The 23,312-nt window shown below is 36.9% G+C and overlaps 1 protein-coding gene across 6 annotated transcripts in view; it reads right to left on the bottom strand.

Moving 5' to 3' along the window:
- DENND1A (DENN domain containing 1A) overlaps window positions 1-23,312 on the bottom strand; it is a 533,349-nt gene that overhangs the window by 465,537 nt on the left and 44,500 nt on the right. For 5 of the 6 annotated variants that reach the window (XM_070379017.1, XM_070379021.1, XM_070379022.1 and 2 more), the window contains exon 2: window positions 22,985-23,055. In XM_070379017.1, coding sequence (XP_070235118.1) covers window positions 22,985-23,055 — 71 coding nt within the window. Of the gene's footprint in view, window positions 1-22,984; window positions 23,076-23,312 lie in introns of those variants that run through there. The other variant, XM_070379020.1, reaches the window with a different exon arrangement.

Here is a 23,312-nt window from a genome sequence, read left to right as displayed (position 1 = left end):
GATCATCCTTTAAAGATATCAGCCCTTCATACATTTTGGGGAAACTAAATATGATATGGAAATAGAAAACACGCATAAAATTGGGTTGGAATATATTGGAAAATGCATAAGCAGAGGAGTGGGCTAGGATGAAGCTGGGATAGGTAGGGGATAGATCACGGAAGATCTCATTTGCTCTGCTAATGAGCTTGACTGTAGCTTATGGTGAAAAGAAGACACAGAAAAGTGTAAGAACGGGAGTAATGTGGTCTCAGCTGTGCTTTTGAAAGATCCCTCAGATGACAACATTAAATATGGATGTGAAGGAAAACATAAAGGACAGTTAGGAGGCTATACTAATAAGCTCGGAAAAAGAGGGTGCACGCCTGAGCTAATTGAAGGTAGCCGCTTAACTTTAAGCTAATTTTAATCTGCAACATTGTGTTGTCTCTGGTCTCTAAAGACCTAAGGGAAACAGACAGGCCAATAGGCCCTTAGAAAGAACAAGTGTTGAACAAGCTGCAAGTCATACTATGGACAACTGAAAAAATAAAACAGACTCATCCCTGGGACTTTGTTTCTGCAATGGAGTTACACAGTATAATTACTATTCTTATTAATCTACAGGGAGCCTACTTTAAAGTCATTAGTTCATTGTTTCTTTTTAATCTGAATGATTCTCAGTAATTAAAGTTTTTATCAGTTACAGAATTCTCTATAGCAAAATAGAAGAGCTGACTTCAGATGCATTATGCTTTAAGCAAAAACTAACACTCATTAACAAGATTACCTGTTGTGATTAAATAAATACAAACTGTTTGCAAAGTTTGTAAATGAGTATAACAGCATAAAAGTAAAGCTTACCACTAACCACAAACCTTATTTTCTTAACTCTTCAAGTCCATGCAGGAAATAGCAATCTCTCATTTTTCAGTTTCCCACTTCCTCTCTGCATTGCCTAATAAACACCTATGCTTCACTTTCCGCTGCTTTAACTTCCTCAATTGTATCTGCTAATAATGCCTAAGCATGTTGAACAAAACAGCAGCCCCTGAAAGAAAGCCTGTGTCCTCTGCTTTACAGTGCTCCACATGGCATAATAGAGTTTCTAACAGTGCATCAGGTCGTAAAAGTTGTCCATATTATGGAATCTCAAGACGGCTATTTTGTGGAAAACATTAATTATATGTACAAAAAGTTCTTAACAAATCTTTAGTAAAGGCTGCAATTAATTTATGGAGCCATGAAAAGTATACAAAGGGTATCAGTGATAATACTAGAAAAAAGAAAGAGTTTCATCTGGCCATTAAACTGCAAAGTTCATGTCTAATTTGACTGGTAAGAGTCAGACTACAGACTATTAAACTTGGAAGGGATCTTAAAGGTAGTCTAGTCCAATGCCTATGCCCCCACTTCAAGGGTAAAAAACACATGTAAGATCCTGACCAGTGCTTACACAGCCTATTCTGACATCTCAATTTATTTAGAAAAATTCTCCTTCAAATATTCAAGTTTCAATTTGGCAGTTAATTTCAGTCTGCAGTTAAAAGGCACTAGCTGTCAGTCAGATCTCTCACCCAGTTCCCTCCTGAAAAGAAAAACTGACAGATCACAGGAGCTTTCTTTTGTAAACCAATTCTGGAACTTTCATGCTTCTTATTTGTTAGGTTAAAGGTTAAATTGCTGACCTGTGCCCTCCTGCTTAGCGGCCTTCCCCTTTTTCTGTAAAGCTTTATTTTGGGGCTGTATTTACATGGATTAGTCCCTTTTCACGCTAAGAAGGAATCTGTTCACAGCCAAAGCCTTAGTTCTGGTTGTACAAAAAGCAGCCACAATTATTCACCACCAGACAATGACCATATTGTGGATTTACAAAAAACCCACCCCAGCCATGGAAAGATCTGTTCTTGCTGCACAAAACAATAGAAGAAAAATCTTATCAAGCATTCAAGAGAAAGCAAACAAAGCAAGCCCACTGTGAACTTGATGAAGATGTCAAGCTCCTTTAAAATATATATATATAAATCAACAAAGAGGGGTTTTCTTGTAAAGTCTTGGGAGTGAGACTTTTTCTAGTCTGAGTTTCCCTTTCTGGTTAAACACAGTCAGTAGCAGCAAGACATTGACAGCCAAGACCAGCAAAAAGCTGCCATTTTCTAAGCACGCTTACAGACACTCTTTTAAATGCACAATGCAAAGAGGCTTTCCTTTCCAAATATGCCCAGTGCAAATGCCAGGCAAATCATTTTTAAGCTAGTCCCTTACTACACAAGCTCTCTCAGCAAAGGCAAAATTCCTGTCCCAATCTCTAAGGAACAAACATAGGCTACTTCCCCAACCTATAACTTACTAACTCCTTTGAAAAAAGAAGGGGGGGTGGGGGCAGGGGGTGGAGAAGGCATTGGATTTAATTAAACCATAGCTCCAATAAGATTTCCTCATCTGACACCCATGAAGTATTATACACACCCTGTTTCTTTGGGATGGGTTTGAATGACAGTTCTCAAGTCACAGAAACAAATTTTCACTGGGAACATTTTATGTAAGGTGAGGACTTCACAGCTGCTACAAAAGCTAACTCCAGTCTAGGACACAGCTGTCTAACAAGACATGAGAGCAAATACAAAAATTTCTCTCATCAACATGTCTTTCAGATAGATGATTTCTATTTTCTTTAGGCTAAAATGACCTAAATCCACCACCAGCAGAACACCATTCAAGTAAAATAAGAAAGTGAAATAAACACTAGTAGAAACGAGCATTAAATGCATACCTAAGAATCCCTAAAATATAACTAATTTTTTTAAACAAATGGTACTTTAATTCATCACAGAGCAAAATACTAAAATAATACTTTATTGTTAACAATTTCCATCTGTAACAGTTTTCTTTGACACAGCCCTTCTCAGTCCTCTATTCCTCTATCTGCCTCTCCATTGCCCTAAGCCGTTCCTGCCAAAAAAAAAAAAAAAAAGGCAATACCAAAAATGTCCAGTCACCGCTGTATCCATTGAGTCAGTGATCCATCCAACAGAGGATGAGATGGTCGGATGGCATCACCAATTCAATAAACATGAGTTTGAGCAAACTCCAAGAGATGGCAAAGGACAGGGAAGCCTGGCATGCTGCAGTCCAGAGGGTTGCAAAGAGTCAGACACGGCTGAGCAACTGAACAATAACCAAAAATTTAGCCACAATTTATAACTTGAGAGTAATATAATTTGTCTTCTTTAAAAGGGGGCTGAATTTATTAATATATGTATAACAACAGGGAACTGGTTAATCAAACTCTAAGGCTCTGATGGAACCTTCAAAAATCAAAATGTTTAAGATAACCAACTTTTTTGGGAGGTCTACATCGCAGGGCATGTGGGATCTTAGTTCTCCCCAATCAGGGATCAAACCCGTACCCTACCACAGTGGAAGCATGGAGTCTTAACCACTAAGCTGCCAGGAAGTCCCTGTGATAATCATCTTAAGGTCTTACTTTTTTTCATTAAAAATGTACACCAAAAAAGAATAATAAAAATTAAAAAAAATAAAAATGCATACCTGCAAGGTTATCAAATGGGAGTATTCAAAACCTGAGAGTGGGATTGCAATAGAGGCGATTTTATTCTAAACTTCCTATAAAATTTTGTCTTTTTGATAGTACTTTTAGTTTGATCATCAGTGCTATGAAAATGAGACAATTCTGGCCAATGGTCCTACTTAGATGACTATGACCACCACAGAAAGTACTTCCGTGCAAAGCCAAAGCACAAGAGTCTTAGAAGTTTGCTTACTTTGAATTAGGAAATTTATGATCCCCAAGAAAATAAGGATGGCACTACAAGGACCAGAACACAAGTAGGAAGTACTTAAACTCCTCACCAACTTCTAGGAGGAACAAGATTAAGGCACAAACTACACTCAGAGTCGATTCAAATGTAAATGCTCCGCTTCCTCTCTAACAATGATAAACTCCCTCAGAGTTAATAGTTTCTCCCTAAGAGATTCATCTCTCTTTTCAACTTAGAGGTATGTTTTGGAGAAAAGGAAGAAACACATGGTGGGGCTTAGAGCAAAACCTTTTAAATTCTTTGTCATAAAAGCTGTAGAGTAAACTACATTTCCTTTACTAATCCTTCGAACACTTGTTAAACTTGAGTGCGCTGACAACTTTGCCACTGCAATCACATTTTGGTTTCTAACAAGTTAAAAAAAAAAAAAAAAAAATACTGTGGTTGTACTAAATTGTATTACCATCTTCCCTGAACTCCAAGTGAGAATTTATGCTGCCTGCACAAACTGTTGAAAGAGACACTCTCTAGGGAGAAATAACTTTTGGCACATTGCATAGCAAAGCTAAAGTTACAAAAGCAGGCTAAAATATCTCTTTCACCACACATATATTTTCATTCTCATTCGCTCCCTCTCTCTCTCTTCCTCCCCACTCTCTTGTCTCTCACACTTACTAACATGTAAACACAAAAACATGCTATGCCCTCCACAGGCAAAGGCACTGTTTTGGAAAACTCTTAGTTTAAGTTCATATCTGGAAAACTTTTAAATTATGCACAGAAGTTTTCTCTTTTTTAAATCAAGTATGTACATCTTTTTGTTACACAGCTTTTCCATGTCTTAGGAAATAATAAAACTCCACATTGCTCATCAAAATAAATTTTAAAAATACAGAAAATCATTATCAAGCAATTCAAAGACTCCACAGTCCTCCAAGCTATGAAAAATAATATAGGTGTTCTTTCATGTCAGGAGGCTGAAAGAGCAGAGAACAATGACTGGACAGAACTAAAGAAAACAAATGAGATGCTGTTATTTTATTGTTAGTATTTTATTTACTCTTCACAGCAACTCTAAAAGATAAACATTAACAAACATATTTGCAAGTAAAAAAACAAACAAAAAAAACTTCCCCAAGGTTATTAGCTGTGGAGCCATAATTCAGACCCAGCTCCACAGCTCCTTCCACTACACCCACTGCTCCAGCCAGAAGATAGAGTGGGCAGCTTTTACTGAGACAAATTCTCATGATGCCAGACCACCAGGCAGTTTCCCAGGGGCAGCAGAAAAAGCCTAAAATGCAAAAAGTATGGGCTGTTGCCGAGGCTTGAAGTAAATGCTTCATTGTACTCTGGGAAGTCTGATGGACACGTACTAAATGAAGAGGAAAAGGCATTCCTCACCCAGTGAGACAAGTGTAAGTGCGCCTTCCTCTAAACTTATCCTGAGCATCTCTGTTCATAGAAAAGGCAGAATAACATCTTCCAGAAAAACCACTAGAGAGAAAACTGCAATATAACTTGCTTCTAATATAAATCCCCTCCCTCTAGTTCGACCTAAGGATTTCCATTAAAAAACAGAATACAGCGAATTGAGCAGCCATTCAACCTACTGGAAATGAGATATTTATCAACAATAAAACTGCAGAGACTAATCAAAATATCAAGGTTTGCTACAAACAGCTGCAATTGTGTCATTTCATTCATTTGCCCAACAAATAGGTACTGAATGCTTACCACGTCCCACTCACTGTCTAGGTGCTGGGCACACATCAATGAACTGAATAAACAAAGACCTCTGCCCTTTCAGAACTGACAGTGTGGTAGCACAGGGTCTCTCAGGCTAATCAGAATCTGCCTAAGAGTCATATTTTTTTAACTAGTAAAAAGAAATAAACTATTCCTCCATGGGTCCGCAAATGCTTTGCCTTCTGTCTGAAATGCCTCCTGGGACCCTTCCCCAGCACCTATCACACAGCAAACTTTAATAAAAATTGCTGAATGGGTAAAATATGATTAAAAAAAATCTTTCTAAACAAAATGGAGAAAATGTAGTAGTGAACAGCCCTAAATCTCAACTTATATTGGGTCTAGGCCCGAACTTTAATCCTACAGCAGACCCAGAGCAGCTCAAACAAAACCTGAGTAAATTCAATCTCCATTCAGCAAACCCAAGAAAAATTAGGTCGGCTTGTTCCAGGGTCCAACCTCTAGGATTAAGAACTTTTTCAAAACCTAATCCGGACTTGCTAAGATTGCTGGACGTAAGAAAGGACCTAGTCAAGCCTTCCAAATGCCCTGGGCCTAGAACTGCCTTAGATCTGGTCTCAATGCCCTGTTATCACAGTATAGAAGGAACGAGCCTTCAATAGGTAGAGGTGACATTTCCTCAGTTCAGACCCGCAATGACCCTCAACTTCTAGTTCCAAGGATCAAAACAAATGAATCCAACTTATAAAACACAGTTCAGACTGAGAGGTGCTCTGTGCAGTATCCTGTGCTTAATTCTTTAATATTTTATCACTTAACCTTTGCAATAACACTATCAAGTACTATCAATTTCATCCCCATTTTACAATTTAGAAAAGAAACTAAGACAAGGATAGAGACTAAGTAATTTGCCCAAAATCACACAGAGAATAAGTCATAAGTGGAGTTGGAATTTGAACCCAGATGATCTAATCCTAGAAACCAAGCTCTTAACCAGATTTTTGCTAATAAAATTTTTGAAGTTTTACGGGGAAGAGAGATAAGAACTTCTATTAACTAAAAAATTTATCAGGAAGAGGAATAAACTAAATGTTATGCTGAGCTGATTTTCTATTTCATTGAGAGCCATGATGAAAATATTTTTCATTTCAGCCTTTGTAGAAAATCTTCCCCAAATAATTCCCCAATAATTTTCCATTCATAGCAAGTACAACCTAACAAACCTAATGGCACTCTCTTCCTGTGATGTTCTGCAAGTCAATTTCAACATTCTGAGTATCAGTGGTGATTACCACTGAGGACAGAAAACTGAGCTAAATATACACTAACTATTGACCATATTCCAGAAATGAGCTCTTTTAATAAATCTCTGATACCAATTTACTTTCTTGGCATGTGTCTCTTCTCACAACTAGACAGACCAAAGAACAAAAACCTCTGGTAGTTGAGGACAACTGTGACGTAAGTGGAGGAAAAAAATATATAGGTTACGCATTGGAAATTATCCATGTGTCCAAAGTGTACTTTTCTGGAAAGAACTCAGAATTAATCCCACATTTTCTGAAAGAGAAAACTGGTCATCCAGATAGTTTTCCTTTTCATCGAGTTCAGTATCTTCACTATTGTTCTAGTATTTTGAACCCTTTCAAAAAGGAATTTAATTATATCAGAAGGGAGATTTAACCTCTTAAAATCACAATTGCAGGAGGTTTCATTGTTTGGGGTTTATTGTGGTTTGAAGTTTGGGTTTTTGTTTCTGTTTTAAGGATGATGTTGAATTAAGTCATCACAAGAAAGCCTAATTTGTACTTGTTTCTGCGTTACGCATTTTAATACACAATGTCAACCAGAAACTGGCACTTGCCATCTACCTCTACAAGGATTAAATCACATGCTGCCACAGCTGCTGACCTCCAACAGCCCGCTGAAGGAGTTTAGGGTAGAAAGCAGGAATGAGGCACTCTGTGCTCCAGGAAAACCGGCAGGATAGATCTTCAGATAGTCAGATGTTCTCAGGAGCTGATTTTATGAGCCCGATTCTTGTATCTCCTCATATCTAGAAAAATACTAAAATACTTCATGGTGACAACGGTTTCTCGTGACTTGCAAAAACTTCATGAGACCAGCATAAACTTTATAAAAAATAAACATGCTTGATTGCATGTACTTCCCCTTTACCAAAATCACATATATACTGTCCCCCCCTTACCTCTTTGCAACAGATTCCCAAAACTATCTGAGGTGCTGCCTCCCAGGCTGCAGTCCTCACTGACCCAAATAAAACTTAACTCACAACTCTCACATTGTGCTTTTTTTTTTTTTAAGTAGACAATACTGTCTGTAATTCACCAACAAATAGATATAAGTTTCCTTTAAACAATAAGCAAACTAGAATCAGTTTAAATAATTTTCCCATGGTCAAACAATTAGTTGGTGGCACAAGAAATCTGACTTCAAAGACTACAGTCTCTCCACTACATTGTCTTTTATTACAAATTATTCATGAAGATATGAGTTGGCCCAAAAGTTTGCTCAGGTTTTTCTGCAACATCTTACAGAAAAGTCTGAATGAATTTTTGGGCCAACCCAATAGACATTGTTATAACCTAGACAGTAATTCATCTGCATCTATTTTGTCTTCAAATAAGGCTTTGTGATAACATAAAATTCTAATGCCTAAGAAACACTAAAGGTTAAAAAAAAAAGTCTTAAATCAAGCAATTTCTTAAAGTTTCCTGCTGGGCAAAGCAAGCTTACAGTGATAGCTTTCCTGAAGATTTATTTTTCTAATAAAAGCCTTTAGGGAGATTGCATGTTATCAATGTAACATAAAGAAGGAAATGCAAAATGTGTTGTGAAATAACACCAAAATAAGTTCCAAGGCTAGAATATAATTTCCTAAAGGTTAAATAAAGTTTCCTAAGCAGTTAAAACATGAGGTCCAGTTCCTGTCTTACAGAGCTCATATTCCACTTTCTAGAGTCTAGCACAGCGCTGAACCTAAAGTAAGAGCTCAAAGAATAAGTGATTAAAACTGTAACCAAAAATTAAATGTGTAAGAACTCAGTCATGTAGATTCCTGGGGAAATAAGACTTATATGACAGTTTTTGAGAAAGCTGAAGATATACATTTTTTTCAGCACTGAAACTTCATCATTTTGGTTGTAATTCTAAACTATATTATATCTCACTGCTTTTTTGAAAAGTATATTTTAATAAAACATTTTTCTGATGACTGCAGTGAACATTTATTTTGGCTGCCTAGCATCCATCCATTCTCCCTTCCACTGGTAATAGCACCAGATTTTCCTCTGGGGAACAACCCTGCCCCATTCTCAGCTACAGAACCCATACGGCACTGAACAGGCCTCCCACATACACACTCCTTCACTCCTCAATCGGCATCTCAAAGTCACCCACTCAAAACCACCATGATCGGTTCACAGAGCAGTCTATGACCCAAACAAGGCCTATTACAATGGTCCTTGGGTTAATGGCTCAAAATAATATAAGATACTCTTTTTCCACTTGGGTGACTAAACTAGTAGATACAAATTTTGGATTTGCTAGTAGCCATCTTTGCCATCATATAGGGACCACCTGCCCAGAAATGAACACAGAAGACAGAAAACCAAGAACTAAAGATATGACAAATCTATGAAACTATATGCAGAACACCTAGATCCAGCAAAATCCAAAGCCAGTTTTACCAGTGCCAATTCTCAATACTGAGAACCAATACATTCCCTATTTTGCTCAAGCCACATTTCAATGGGCTTCTGCCATTCTCGGCAAAAAGAATCTAATGCAATGATTTGAAGTTATCAACATAATCAACTGTGCTGATCAATATAATACAGAAAAATCTTCAGGGCAAACCAAAGCACATAGGGTATAAGCTAAGAGCTTTCCCATGAATAAAATATTTAAGTTTGAATGCATGGATTCTGAGAAATCTACTTTGGCTAGTTTGTTGTACTTCCCATTTTTCAGCTGCATTAGACTGATAACAACTGTTGGACATTAGAGTTCTACACAGATAGGAAATCTTGTGTTAAATAAAAATAACATAGTAATTTAAAATAACAGTATAATAAATTGCTGCTAAGTCACTTCAGTCGTGTCCGACTCTGTACAACTCCATAGACGGAAGCCCACCAGGCTCCCCCGTCCCTGGGATTCTCCAGGCAAGAACACTGGAGTGGGTTGCCATTTCCTTCTCCAATGCATGAAAGTGAAAAGTGAAAGGGAAGTCGCTCAGTTGTGTCCAACTCTTAGCAACCCCGTGGACTACAGCCTACCAAGCTCCTCCATCCATGGGATTTTCCAGGCAAGAGTACTGGAGTGGGGTGCCATTGCCTTCTCCAATAAATATTAATTAAATTATTAATAAAATATCATTTTATTAATAATTAAACATACTCTGGAATAAATCTAACCAAAATAAATACAAGAACTACATGAGAACTACAAAACTCTGATGAACAAAATCAAAGAATTAAATAAATGAAGATATATTCCATGTTCACAAATCAGAAGTCTCAATATTGTCAGGATGTCAGTTCTTCCTAACTTGATTTAAAGATTCAACACAATAACACAAAAAATACCAGCAAGTTACTTTGTGCATATCAACAAACTGATTCTAACGTTTACACAGAGAGGCAAAAGGCCCAGAATAGCCAACACAATATGAAGAAAAAAAACAAAATCTGAAGACTAACATTAACTGACTTCAAGACTGATCATAAGTTATAGAAACCAACAAAGGATGACATTGATGAAAGAACAGACAAATGGATCAATGAATCAACAGACAGCCCAGAAACAGACCCACAAAAATTAGTCAACTGATCTTTGCTAAAGCAGCGAAGGCAATGCAATGGAGCAACAATGGTCTCTTTTAACCAACAGAGCTGGAACAACTGGACATCCACACGCAAAATACTGAATCTAGACACATACTGAATCTTTCCTTCAGGGCTCACAAAAATTAACTCAAAATAGATTATGACCTAAATGTAAAATACAAAACTATAGATCATGATCTTGGGCATCTTGATGACCACAAACAGGACCTATGAAAGAAATAATTGATAAGCCAAACTTCATCAAAATTAAAAACTTATGCTCTGCCAAAGACAATATCAGGAAAACAAGAAAAACAAGCTATAGACTGGAAGAAAATGTTTACAAAATACACATTCAATAAAGGACTGTAATCCAAAATATACAATGAATTCTTAAAGCTCAAACATAAGAAAACAAACAACCCAATTTAACAAATGGGCAGAAGATCTTAACAGAAACCTCGCCAAAGAAGATACACAGATGGCAAATAAACATAAGAAAAGATGCTCCACATAATATGTAATCAGGAAGATGCAAATTAAAACAATGATACACCACACACCGCTGTACACCTTTAGAATGGCCAAAATTCAGAACACCACCACCACCAAATGCTGGTGAGGATACGGAGCAGCAGGAGCTCTCATTCGTGGGTGGTGGGAGTGCAAAGTGGTCCAGCTAACTTGGAAGACAGCTTGGTGATTTCTTACAAAACTAAACAGACTCTTGCCATAAAATCCAGCAATCAGGCTCCTTGATATTCACCCAAAGGAGCTGCAAACTTATCTCCACATGAACACCAACATGTGAATGTTTATTAGAAATGTTATTCATAACTGTCAATACCTGGAAGCAACCAAGATGTCCTTTAGTAAGTCAATGGATACATAAACCATGACACATCCAGGCCATGGAATATTATTCAGCACTAAAAAGAAATGAGGCATCAAGCCATGGAAAGACATGGAAAGACATTAAACAATATGACTAAGTGAAAGAAACTCATCTGAAAAGGCTACATACCAATATGATTCCAACTATCAATATATGACAATCTGGAAAAGGCAAAAGTGGAAAGAGTAAAAGGATCAGTGGTGGGGATCATCGAGTGGACAACAGGGAGGGCTAAACAGGTAGAGCACGAAATTTTTAGAGCAGTGAAAATACTCTGTATACTATAATGATGGATATATGTCATTATACATTTATCTAAATTCACAGAATATACAACACCAAGAGTGAACCATGACATAAACAATGGACTGTGGGTGATTATGACAAGTTAATGTAGGTTCATCAATTGTAACAAACATACCACATTCATGGGAAATGTTGATAATAGGAGAGCTTGTGAAGGTATGAGGTAGGCATATCCAGGAAATTTCTGTATCATCCTCTCAATTTTGCTGTGAACCTAAATCTTCTCTTTAAAAAAATTAAACCTTTCAAAACAATAACAACCCCTATTATTTGAGAACTTTCTTATCCCAAGCACTAAGCATTTTACTTTAATCCTTTCAACTGAATGAAGTAGGTACTATTAGGACCTCCATTTTATAGCTGAGAAAATGAGGCTCTGAGATTGGCATTTTGTGACAATAAAAATAAACAAACTCGCTGCTCACGTGGATTTTATTGTTTAGTGGATCAATGAATTCCTAGTCCACCTAGAAGGCCATAGGCCTAATACAATGAACCACAGAAACAGCAAGAAGAAACACACTGCTGTGAATAAATCAAAAATTGTGAGACTTCCCTATTTCGTAATTTATACCCATATGGCCCTTAAATCACACACTTTAGAAACAGGAAGAAATCTGGAATCAGTTCCAAATAACCAAACATTAAGAAAATACATTGCTCACTTTCTGTTACTTTGTAAGAACAGCGATTCAAAGTCATTCTACATACCAATTTAGAGCATCAACACTGTGTAATAAAAAAACATGGCTTTAAGCAAGGATATACAATTAAGGTAAAATTAAAAATGTGATTTCAATGGAGAAAAAAAGCAATTTGAAAAAGGCATAGAGGAGGGCTTCAGAGAAATTAAATGTTCTATTTCTTGAGTGTTAGGCACATGGATTTACCTTTATTCTTTAAACTACACATATACATACATATATATAAGTTGTGTCATAGTTTTTATAAACTTGTTTAAAGAATACAGTCACACTAGAGTTCAGATCCCAACTCAGAACTTTGAACAAGTCATTTCCTATCTGTAAGCTTTAATCATTTAATACTGATTGAAGTATGCAAGGCATACTACTATATGCAAAGCACTACTCTAGATGTTAGAATAACAAGTTTAAGAAACAATTTCCACTTTCACTGAACCCTGCTTTTCTTATCTATGCAATTGAGATGATACTTATTTCATTAGGTGGTGGGCAAAAGCTTAACTGCACTGAGGTCTCACCAGACTCACCTCTAGTTTAAAGAAACAATCATTGTAACAATCTTAAAATACAAAACACACTGTAATTCTCAAAACTATCCCTGATTTTTTAAAGTCAGCTTGAAGAGTACAGTGAGGTAAGGTTCCATGCCTCTATCCCAACAAGATGTTTTCTAACCGGAGTATCAGGTACTTAGAGTTAAGAGAAATTACAAAGATTAAGTAATCCATGTCTTTTGAGTGAGTAGTAACTTAGCCCTATTCAGTTCAGTTCAGTCGCTCAGTCGTGTCTGACTCTTTGTGACCCCATTAATCGCAGCACGCCAGGCCTCCCTGTCCATCACCAACTCCCGGAGTTCACTCAAACTCACATCCATCAAGTCGGTGATGCCATCTAGCCATCTCATCCTCCGTCATCCCCTTCTCCTCCTGCCCCCAATCCCTCCCAGCATTAGAGTCTTTTCCAATGAGTCAACTCTTCGCATGAGGTGGCCAAAGTATTGGAGTTTCAGCTTTAGCATCAGTCCTTCCAAAGAACACCCAGGACTGATTTCCTTTAGAATGGACTGGTTGGATCTCCTTGCAGTCCAAGGGACTGTCAAGAGTCTTCTCCAACACCACAGTTCAAAAGCATCAATTCTTCGGCACTCAACCTTCTTCACAGTCCAACTCTCACATCCATACATGACTACTGGAAAAACCATATCCTTGACTAGACGGACCTTTGTTGGCAAAGTCATGTCTCTGCTTTTGAATATGCTATCTAGGTTGGTCATAACTTTCTTACCAAGGAGTAAGCGTCTTTTAATTTGGCCCTATTACACTGCTACAAATCAGGATCCATATCTTAACACTCTGTAAAGTGCATTTAATTTTACTGGAAAATTCAGAAGAAGCAAAATAAAAGCTAAAGTAATCAAGTAATAAAAGTAACAAAAAATTTTTTAATTTAAAAATAAAGTAATAAAGCAAAATAAAAGCTAAAGTAAAGGCAGGAGGAGAAGGGGATAACAGAGGATAAGATGGGTGGATGGCATCACCAACTCAATGGACATGAGTTTGAGCCAGTTCCAGGAGTTGGTGATGGACAAGAAAGCCTGGCATGTGGCAGGCTTCATGGTGTCGCAAAGAGTCAAACATGACTGAGCGACTGAACTGAACTGAATTATGCTGAATCAAAAACAAAAAACATCGGAAAAAACAAAAACTCTAAGTCAAAGAGATACATGCATCCCAATGTCCATAGCAGCACTACTTACAATAGCCAAGATATGAAAATGACCCAAGTTCCCATCAACAGACAATTGGTTTAAGAAGACGTGGTGTATATACACAGTAGACTACTACTCAGCTATTAAAAAAGAATACTGCATTTGCGACAACATGGAGAGACCTAGAGAATATCACAGTAAGTGCTGTAACTCAAAAAAGACAATTATTATACAATATCACTTATACATGGAATCTAAAAACAAAGAAATCTATACACAAAACAAAAACAGACTTGGATATAGAAAACAAACTTATGGTTAACAAAGGGGGAAAAGGGAGGGATAAATGAGGAATATGCAATTAACAGATACAAGCTACTATATGTAAAACAGATAAACAATAAAGATCTACTATATGGCACAAGGACCTATTTTCAATACCTTGTAATAATCTATAATGGAAAATAATCTGAAAACACATACACACAGCCACAAGTGGTAGAATCAGGACTTTAACTTCATTCCTGTGACATCTTCCCCAGAATAGCTGTCTAATATGACCTGCACATGCAGTAAGGAATTCAGATATATAGGAAAAGGAAAATCAGGCTTATAGAGAAAATAAGGGGAGAGACAGTTTTCATTCATGAAAGTTGCAAATTTCTTTTTTTTTAATTGAAACTTAGTTGATTTATAATATTGTTATTTTTAGGGGAATAGCAAAGTGATTCAGTTGTATGTATGTGTATATATATGTATACATATATACATATATATACATGTATATATGTATATATATATATATATATAGGTATAGCCAAGTGATTCAGTTGTATATATGTGTACTGAATCACTTTGCTATACCCCTAAAAATAACAATATTATAAATCAACTAAGTTTCAATTAAAAAAAAAAAAATTTGCAACTTTCATGAATGAAAACTGTCTCTCCCCTTATTTTCTCTATAAGCCTGATTTTTCTTTTCCTATATATCTGAATTCCTTACTGCATGTGCAGGTCATATTAGACAGCTTTTCTGGGGAAGATGTCACAGGAATGAAGTTAAAGTCCTGATTCTACCACTTGTGGCTGTCCAACTTGGACAAATACATTAAACTCTTCGAGCCTCAGTTTCCTCAAAAGTAAGACTCATCTTAGAGGGTTATTCAAGGTTTAAAAAGGAATACTACAAATGACTGGGATATAATAAGGACTCAATGAATGTTAGCTATTTTATCACCATTCTTTAAAAGTTTGCAGTGATTTATTATCCAATTATTATTGAAAATAAGAAGATGATAAATTTTGTTAATACCTCTAAGAATATTTTAATCTGAGGGAAAACAACTCTCAAAAAAGGCTTTTTCCTCCTCTTCATCTTTTAAAGAGACAGCATAAATTGTTTATTTTTCAAGTCAATTTTTTAAAAAATAGCTAATGATGATCATACACTGATCACAGGTGAAGATCCCAGAATCAGAGTCCTATAAATGAAAGCTTAAGAACAAATCTGGTATGTTCCTTCTATTCCTGCTTTCTGGAGAGTTTTTATCATAAATGGATGTGAACTAAATAGACATTTCTCCAAAGAAGACATACAGATGGCTAACAAACACATGAAAAGATGCTCAACATCACTCATTATCAGAGAAATGCAAATCAAAACCACTATGAGGTACCATTTCACACCAGTCAGAATGGCTGCGATCCAAAAGTCTACAAATAATAAGTGCTGGAGAGGGTGTGGAGAAAAGGGAACCCTCTTACACTGTTGGTGGGAATGCAAACTAGTACAGCCACTATGGAGAACAGTGTGGAGATTCCTTAAAAAACTGGAAATAGAACTGCCTTATGATCCAGCAATCCCACTGCTGGGCATACACACTGAGGAAACCAGAAGGGAAAGAGACACGTGTACCCCAATGTTCATCGCAGCACTGTTTATAATAGCCAGGACATGGAAGCAACCTAGATGTCCATCAGCAGATGAATGGATAAGAAAGCTGTGGTACATATACACAATGGAGTATTACTCAGCCATTAAAAAGAATACATTTGAATCAGTTCTAATGAGGTGGATGAAACTGGAGCCTATTATACAGAGTGAAGTAAGCCAGAAGGAAAAACATAAATACAGTATACTAAGGCATATATATGGAATTTAGAAAGATGGTAACAATAACCTGGTGTACGAGACAGCAAAAGAGACACTGATGTATAGAACAGTCTTACGGACTCTGTGGGAGAGGGAGAGGGTGGGAAGATTTGGGAGAGTGACATTGAAACATGTAGAATATCATGTAAGAAACGAGTTGCCAGTCCAGGTTCGATCTTGCGATACTGGATGCTTGGGGCTGGTGCACTGGGACGACCCAGAGGGATGGTGTGGGGAGGGAGGAGGGAGGAGGGTTCAGGATGGGGAACACATGTATGCCTGTGGCGGATTCATTTTGATATTTGGCAAAACTAATACAATTATGTAAAGTTTAAAAATAAAATAAAATTTAAAAAAAAAAAAAGAACAAATCTGGTTCTCAATTATTTTAAGTGAGCCAACACTCAGTTTTCTTCATGAAACTGCTAATACAGAAATGTGAACAGATACTTAGGAGAGATTTGAAAGCCAGATGTTTTGTTTTGTTTTTTAAGATTACTGCTCAACTCCAAGGTAGCTGAAAAACTCAGTCAACCAAAGCATCACATCTTAAGCCTTCTTTTCACAGAATTCTCTCAACAGTTTCTCAACTTGACTATCTACGTCTTTTTGCTGCTAAGTCACTTCAGTCGTGTCCGACTCTGTGCGACCCCATAGACAGCAGCCCACTAGGCTCCTCTGTCCCTGGGATTCTCCAGGCAAGAATACTGGAGTGGGTTGCCACTTCCTTCTCCAATGCATGAAAGTGAAAAGTGAAAATGAAGTCATTCCGTCGTCCCCGATTCTTAGCGACACCAAGGACTGCAGCCTACCAGGCTCCTCCGTCCATGGGATTTTCCAGGCAAGAGTACCGGAGTGGGGTGCCACTGCCTTCTCCATAAATGTTACTAAATGATATTAAAATAAGACCTAAACACTGGGAGGAGAGCAAACAGAGAGAGGCTGGTCTGGGAACAGCCTTGAGAAACTCATGCTGCCACTCGCAATGTGAAGCAACTGCCCAAGAAGAGTGCTTACAGCAGGTTCAGAGATGCCAGCTGTAACGAAACACTTGTGTCTGAAATGCATTCCAGAGTGTAAGCATGGTCAGTGCCATCTGATCAAGGGACTGGGCAGGCTCATCTCTCTTGCAAGAGCACCCTTTTTCGAGACCTTCAGTCAGATAGACTGAACTCAGCTCTGGGAATTTTCACAACCGGAGGTGACTGTATTCCTATTCTGGGATCCCTATGTAAGGTGGGTTCTTGAACAAATAGACAAACTGGAGAACACAAAATGAAACTGGCAGAAAAAGGCACTAAAAAAATAAGAACAAAGTAGATCAAAGATCCACTCAAAATGATCTAACTTCTTTTTCTAAACAGTAAAACCACATACCTAAATAACAAGATTATACACAAAAGATATTCACTGGCATTATTTACAACAGGAGAACCCTGGAACCAATCTAAAGATGTAATTATCAGTAAATATGGCACATAGATATGATGTCATAATTTGTAGCAACTAAATTGATTTTTACAAAGCTATATTAATAATTTTAGGAAAAGTTTAATGATTCAGGGGAGAACAAGGAAAACACATACATGTAACATAAGTTTAGGGGGGAGTTTATATATTTACACACACACAAGGCTATAAGAAAATAAATCAAAACATTAGTTATTACTGAGTGATAATTTTTCTCTTCTTTATAATTTTTCAAAAATTTACACGTGGTCAAAAACTAGTATGAAAACCAGCTACTAAACTTTTACAGATAAATAGAAAAAATATACACTATGATAATCTGCTAATACATACTCAAGTGGAAAATTTTGTGTATTTTTTTTTTACAATGAAAACATAATATATCACAGTACAAGAAAAATCATAAGAATGAAACTCACAGAAATTTATAGAACAAAACCTATACTGACTCCTCCAATTAAAGACCCATAAAGTAGTTTCAGTGCTCTCTAACCCACCTTCTCACAGCAGGGAATTAATCCCTCTGGGGGATGCAAACAAACTTCAAAGAGAAGATTATGCCCAGACACTAGTACTGTATATAGCGTAAGGTTTATACCTAAGTTTATTCAGGTATTTTGGCAAAGATCAGAGATGCAGATCCAAGAAACAAAGACTAATTTTAAGACAGATTCTTTACAGTCATCTAAATGGCAAAAATAATGCATTAAATAGTATCTGAAAAAGGCAAATAGAAGTTGTATTAGAAAAAAGAAAGGTTGTAGAAGTAGACAAAAGTTATCTAAAATCAAATATTTGACAGCTTATTCACTGGTATTAGCAACTGGGATATCCTACGAATTCCCAAACAAAGTAAGTGGTACCGTGAGTTCAGTGTGCGTACCCAAATTTTATTTGCACAAACTTTGGGAGAAGGTACCACTCAGTGTCATAGGTCTGAATGCAGTATCTAAGTAGATTGGACAAATTACATGTCTCTTCCATGGATGTTATAGAACGCTCTTCAGAGCACAGAACACATGACAGTTAACATCTTCACGAGTTCATACACAAAAAATAATCAATGGGGAAAAGAACTGTCTTTAACATCTAGTAATATTTCTTACTGGTCTTTCTCACATTTGTCATCCTTTTATTGTGAGATAATTTTTTAGGTGTTACTTAGAAGTACCTGACCATTTTATAAAAACATGTTTTATGTAGAAGAACAGAATATTTTAGTAATTCGGCTTTATTTAGTTTCCCAATTTTTAAAAATTTTGGATAAGGAATCAAATTTAAGTTTAGCTTTTCTGGATATTAATCATTTAATAGAAAATTAAAATACTTGACATATTAAAGAATGTGAAAGACAAAACTACAAGTTTCTTGGAAGAAAATATAGGACAATAGCTTCATATCTGTAGAGTAGGAAAATACCAATAAACTGTAGGTATGAAAATCAAGAAGTTTTGATCAAAGATACCAGACAGTGAAAGACAAACTATAGAGTAGGAGACAATATCTACAACCCACCTGGTCAGATAACCTACATAATGCACAGTTTCTTATAAAACAACACAGAAAAGATAGAAAAAATTTAAAAATGATTAAGCCTTGAACAGGCACTTTAAAAAAGAAGATATTTTGAGAGGTCAATAGTGTATGAAAAGGTGCTCAATCTCATTAGTCACCGGACAAGTATACAAATACCAACAATGAGGAGATACTACAACTATCAGGTTGGAAGATAACACCAAATCTAACTGTATTAAGGACTGTAAAGATGTTGAACAACAAAGACCAAACACCGCTGGAAGTAGTGTATATAAGCAAGATCCACTTTGAAAAACAGGCTAGCATGATCCAGTGATCAAGTATGGTATACATCCTATGTATATGTTTACATGCACCAGGATTTAGGTATTGATATAAAGGTCACCACCACATTGCTTGTAATAGCCAAAAATTGCAAACAACCTCAAGTCCTTTCAACAGTAGGATAAACTGTGATATAATCTTAAAGTGTTCTACACTGCAATGAAAATAAATGACCACCATACACACAGCAACACAGAAAACCCTTACAGAATTGAGTAAAAAAGCAGCAAAACTACATACAGAATAATTCTATAAAACTCAGAAACAGGCATTATTACTAAATTAAATTTTTCAAAGAGGTAAACTTATATGGTAAAACTACAAAGAAAAACAAAGAAATGAGTATCATAAAAGTCAGGATAGTAGTTACCTCTGGAAAAAGGGAGGCAGGGACTTCTGGGGCACTGGCCAGCCCCACCTATAATATTTACAGGGCCTAGGCCTAGGCAAGAGTACAAACTGAGGTCCACAAATCATATGTCTAAACATTTCAAAGATGTGAAATAAGCTAACAAACTATTAAATATGTTCCATTATCACAAGTACTTGGAAGGCCAGATTCACACTGAGAATTCTTGAATTCCTTAGAGTTCTATGTAGGAACATGGTTCACAGAAAATTGGCCATTGGCCATCTCTCCCTTTTCCATCCCACAATGCCAGGAACCTCACACACAGGGATGCAATCACCTACACTCCCAAGTCCAAGCTCCATGCCATCCCCTACTCCCCACAAACAGATACCCTGAGGCCACCCTTTGGGTCTAGGGGTGTGTATACCAGCAGCCAGTTGACCCTCAGAAGGACAGACCCCAAGGAAGACTCAGACTCTGGAAATAAGACTCTGGGGCCACTGGGTCAAGAAATTCTTAGATGTGAGGTACTCACAGTTTGTCTAGGATGGAAGGATTCACGATCTAAGCATGCCCCACAGACCCTATGGACTTGCCTGAAAAGGGCACTTCAGAAGAGGGCCAAAGCATAGGGCAAGGGCAGGAGTTCTCTTGCCAGGACCAGAATTTCCTTAGAACCAAGCAATATTATGTCTTCACCCGGGTAACAGTAACAAGGATACTCACTCTGTAACTATTAAACTGTACACAAAGGTTTAACGTATTTTTTTCCACAAATAATGGAATGAACATCACATCTCTGCTGATGTGATACATATTGAGAAGGACACATATGATATTTGAAATACTCCTATCCAAAATCCATAACCTGAATCTAATCATGAGGGTAGAATCAAACCTAGGGACTTTCTACAAAACAAGAGACTTAGGTTCTTCAGAAACATGACATAAAGATTAAAAAGGGAGGAAGGGATTGCAAAACTATTCCAGACTGAAAGAAACTAAACAGCTGTGAAAACTAAATGGATTACATGATCCTGAATTCTGGATCAGAGGGGGGAAGTGCTATAAAGGATATTATTGGGACAACTGATTAAATTTGGACAAAAGACATTAACTTTCTTACTTCAGTAATGGGACTACAGTTATTTAAGAAAATGCCCTTATTCTTAGGAGATATATCCTAAAGTATTTAAGGGTGAAGGGTCACAATGTCTGCAACTTATTCTCAAAATGTTTAGCAAAAAAATACAGTGATCAAGCAAATAAGGCAAAACAGTAACAACTGATGACTCTAAGGAAAGCGAGTATACACTTAACTACTCCTATAACTTATCTTTTAAAATATTTTCAAATTTTTAAGTTTTTAAAAAGTAAACTAAAGGGGTTAAATGAGACAAGAGTTGCCTACAGGAAGAGGAATTAGATAACTGAGAGAAGAGGATACGGTAAAGACGTCTCATTTTGTACACTCTTCCATCTTATTTGTACTTAAACTTTGTTCATATTCCCAAAAAAAAATTCATTTTAACTTTGGGAGGAAATAACTATAGCACTGAAAGGGGGAGCATTAGCAACTGTAGAAATAAGAAAAATTTTTGTCCCTAAATCTATCAAATCACAGCTATCACCAGCTAGTTACTCTGTCAAGTGGGCTCACAGAGGTACCACAGCTCGAACACCCCTAGTATCAGCTACCTCCCTTCTCAATCCAGTAGTTTGCACAGTTAGAGGCACAACTTAAGATGAATATTAACATTCTAGTTCCAGAACGACCATAAGTTTATAACATGTCCATTAATTCAGAAAGTGAAGCACCCAGGGATCGAACCCAGGTCTCCCACACTGCAGGCGGATTCTTTACTGTCTGAGACACCAGAGAAACCCAGGAATACTGGAGTGGGTAGCCTATCCCTTCTCCAGGGGATCTTCCTGACTCAGGAATCAAACAGGGGTCTCCTGCATTGCGGCCAGAGTTTGTACAAGCTGAGCTATCAGGAAAGCCCTAATAAGTTTATAACATGTCTCATTAATTCAGAAAGTGAAGCTCACACAGTTTTCACTTTTGATATTGAGAAATGCATTTAAGAAATGCTAGTGACATTGTACAAAGCCCTGGAGATGCCATGGAGAGATGTGTATAACATGGTCACTGTCCTCAAGAAGGCAACTTAGAGTGAAGAGGACTTGAACCAAAAGCCCTTGCTATTCGCTATTCCACACAGTAGCTGTAAGATCTCGGTAAGTTATCTGAGCTCTCAGATGCTGTTTTCTCATAGGCATAATGGAGATGCCATCCAACTATCTTTAAGAGTTGTACTGTAAGAACTTACTAGGTACATCAAGCATGTAGGACAACAGAACAATAGATACTCAACAAAAAGGTAACTATGTTATGAGCACTACAATCTAAGTAAAATAATGAAGTAGAAAATATGCCCAAGGTTGTACAGCCAATGATAGGCGTAACTACCACTGGAATCCTGATTACTCCAAGTTTCTAATCCAAATAAATTCATTCTCCATAAACACCAAATAAATATACACAACTGCTGTTGTGTAGACCAAGAGATGCTCCCTAATATATCTTTGGCAAACACATCACTGTCTTAGGCACCAAGAAAAAGAACACTAGGCCAGAAGGTGATTTTTGCTCATTAACCAGGAAGGATTTTAGGTCAAAAAGTGATTTATTCAGCCTGAACAAGATACTCTAATCTTATCCAAGACCCTGTTGTCCAGGAATACATGTCCAAATTAGTCCAAAAGCTAAACCAGAGGAGGTGTTTCCTTCAACTAATTTTCAACCTCTTTTTTAACCAGCTGACATAAAATTTACTGAATTAAATCTATTTCAAACATCTCCTCCCAGTTTAGTGGCAGAGATTTCCCTTTATATTATTTTATAACCTAATTCTAAACCCTCTTTATTAGCAAGGTGACAATATTTCATACTAAAATGTTGACTTCCAGGTATCTCTGAAAGATACAAACTAAAATCCAATGGTTACAATGAATAAAGCCATAATTCAAAGCTGTTAAAGCAATGACTCTTAAATTGTTCCCTAGGATGATGTGTGCACAGATAAAAGGGAAAGACACTTAAACACACTTAAAGATAAATAACAGTTTAGAATATTCACATATTATCCAATGTGCATGGCTATGTCATACAATAAACAAACATGGCATATCATAATGAAACATGCATACCTGAAAGAGTGCCACCTGTCCTAGGATAGGCCACTTCAACATACACTTCAAAGGTGGTCTCTGGGTTTTGCCTACAAAAGAAACAGACCATGATTACTAACAAGGACTAAGGCAGCATGAACAGAATATGCAGGCTGTGAAACAGGGCAAACCTTGATTAAAATCATTAGCTCTCCAACTTAATGGCCGTGGAACTTTGGACAAGTTACTCAACTTCTCTGAGCCATAGCCTTCCTAATCTATAAAATGAAAATACCTAAGCAGAATTATTATTGTGAAATGTAAAGAAAACAACAAAAATTGCCTAAATACAATGTCTAGCACATAA

Source organism: Bos mutus, chromosome 11 (genome assembly GCF_027580195.1).
Source record: "Bos mutus isolate GX-2022 chromosome 11, NWIPB_WYAK_1.1, whole genome shotgun sequence".
Classification (NCBI taxonomy): domain Eukaryota; kingdom Metazoa; phylum Chordata; class Mammalia; order Artiodactyla; family Bovidae; genus Bos; species Bos mutus.
The sequence above is the reverse complement of the archived record's forward strand: the minus strand, read 5'-3'. Positions and strand labels throughout refer to the sequence as shown.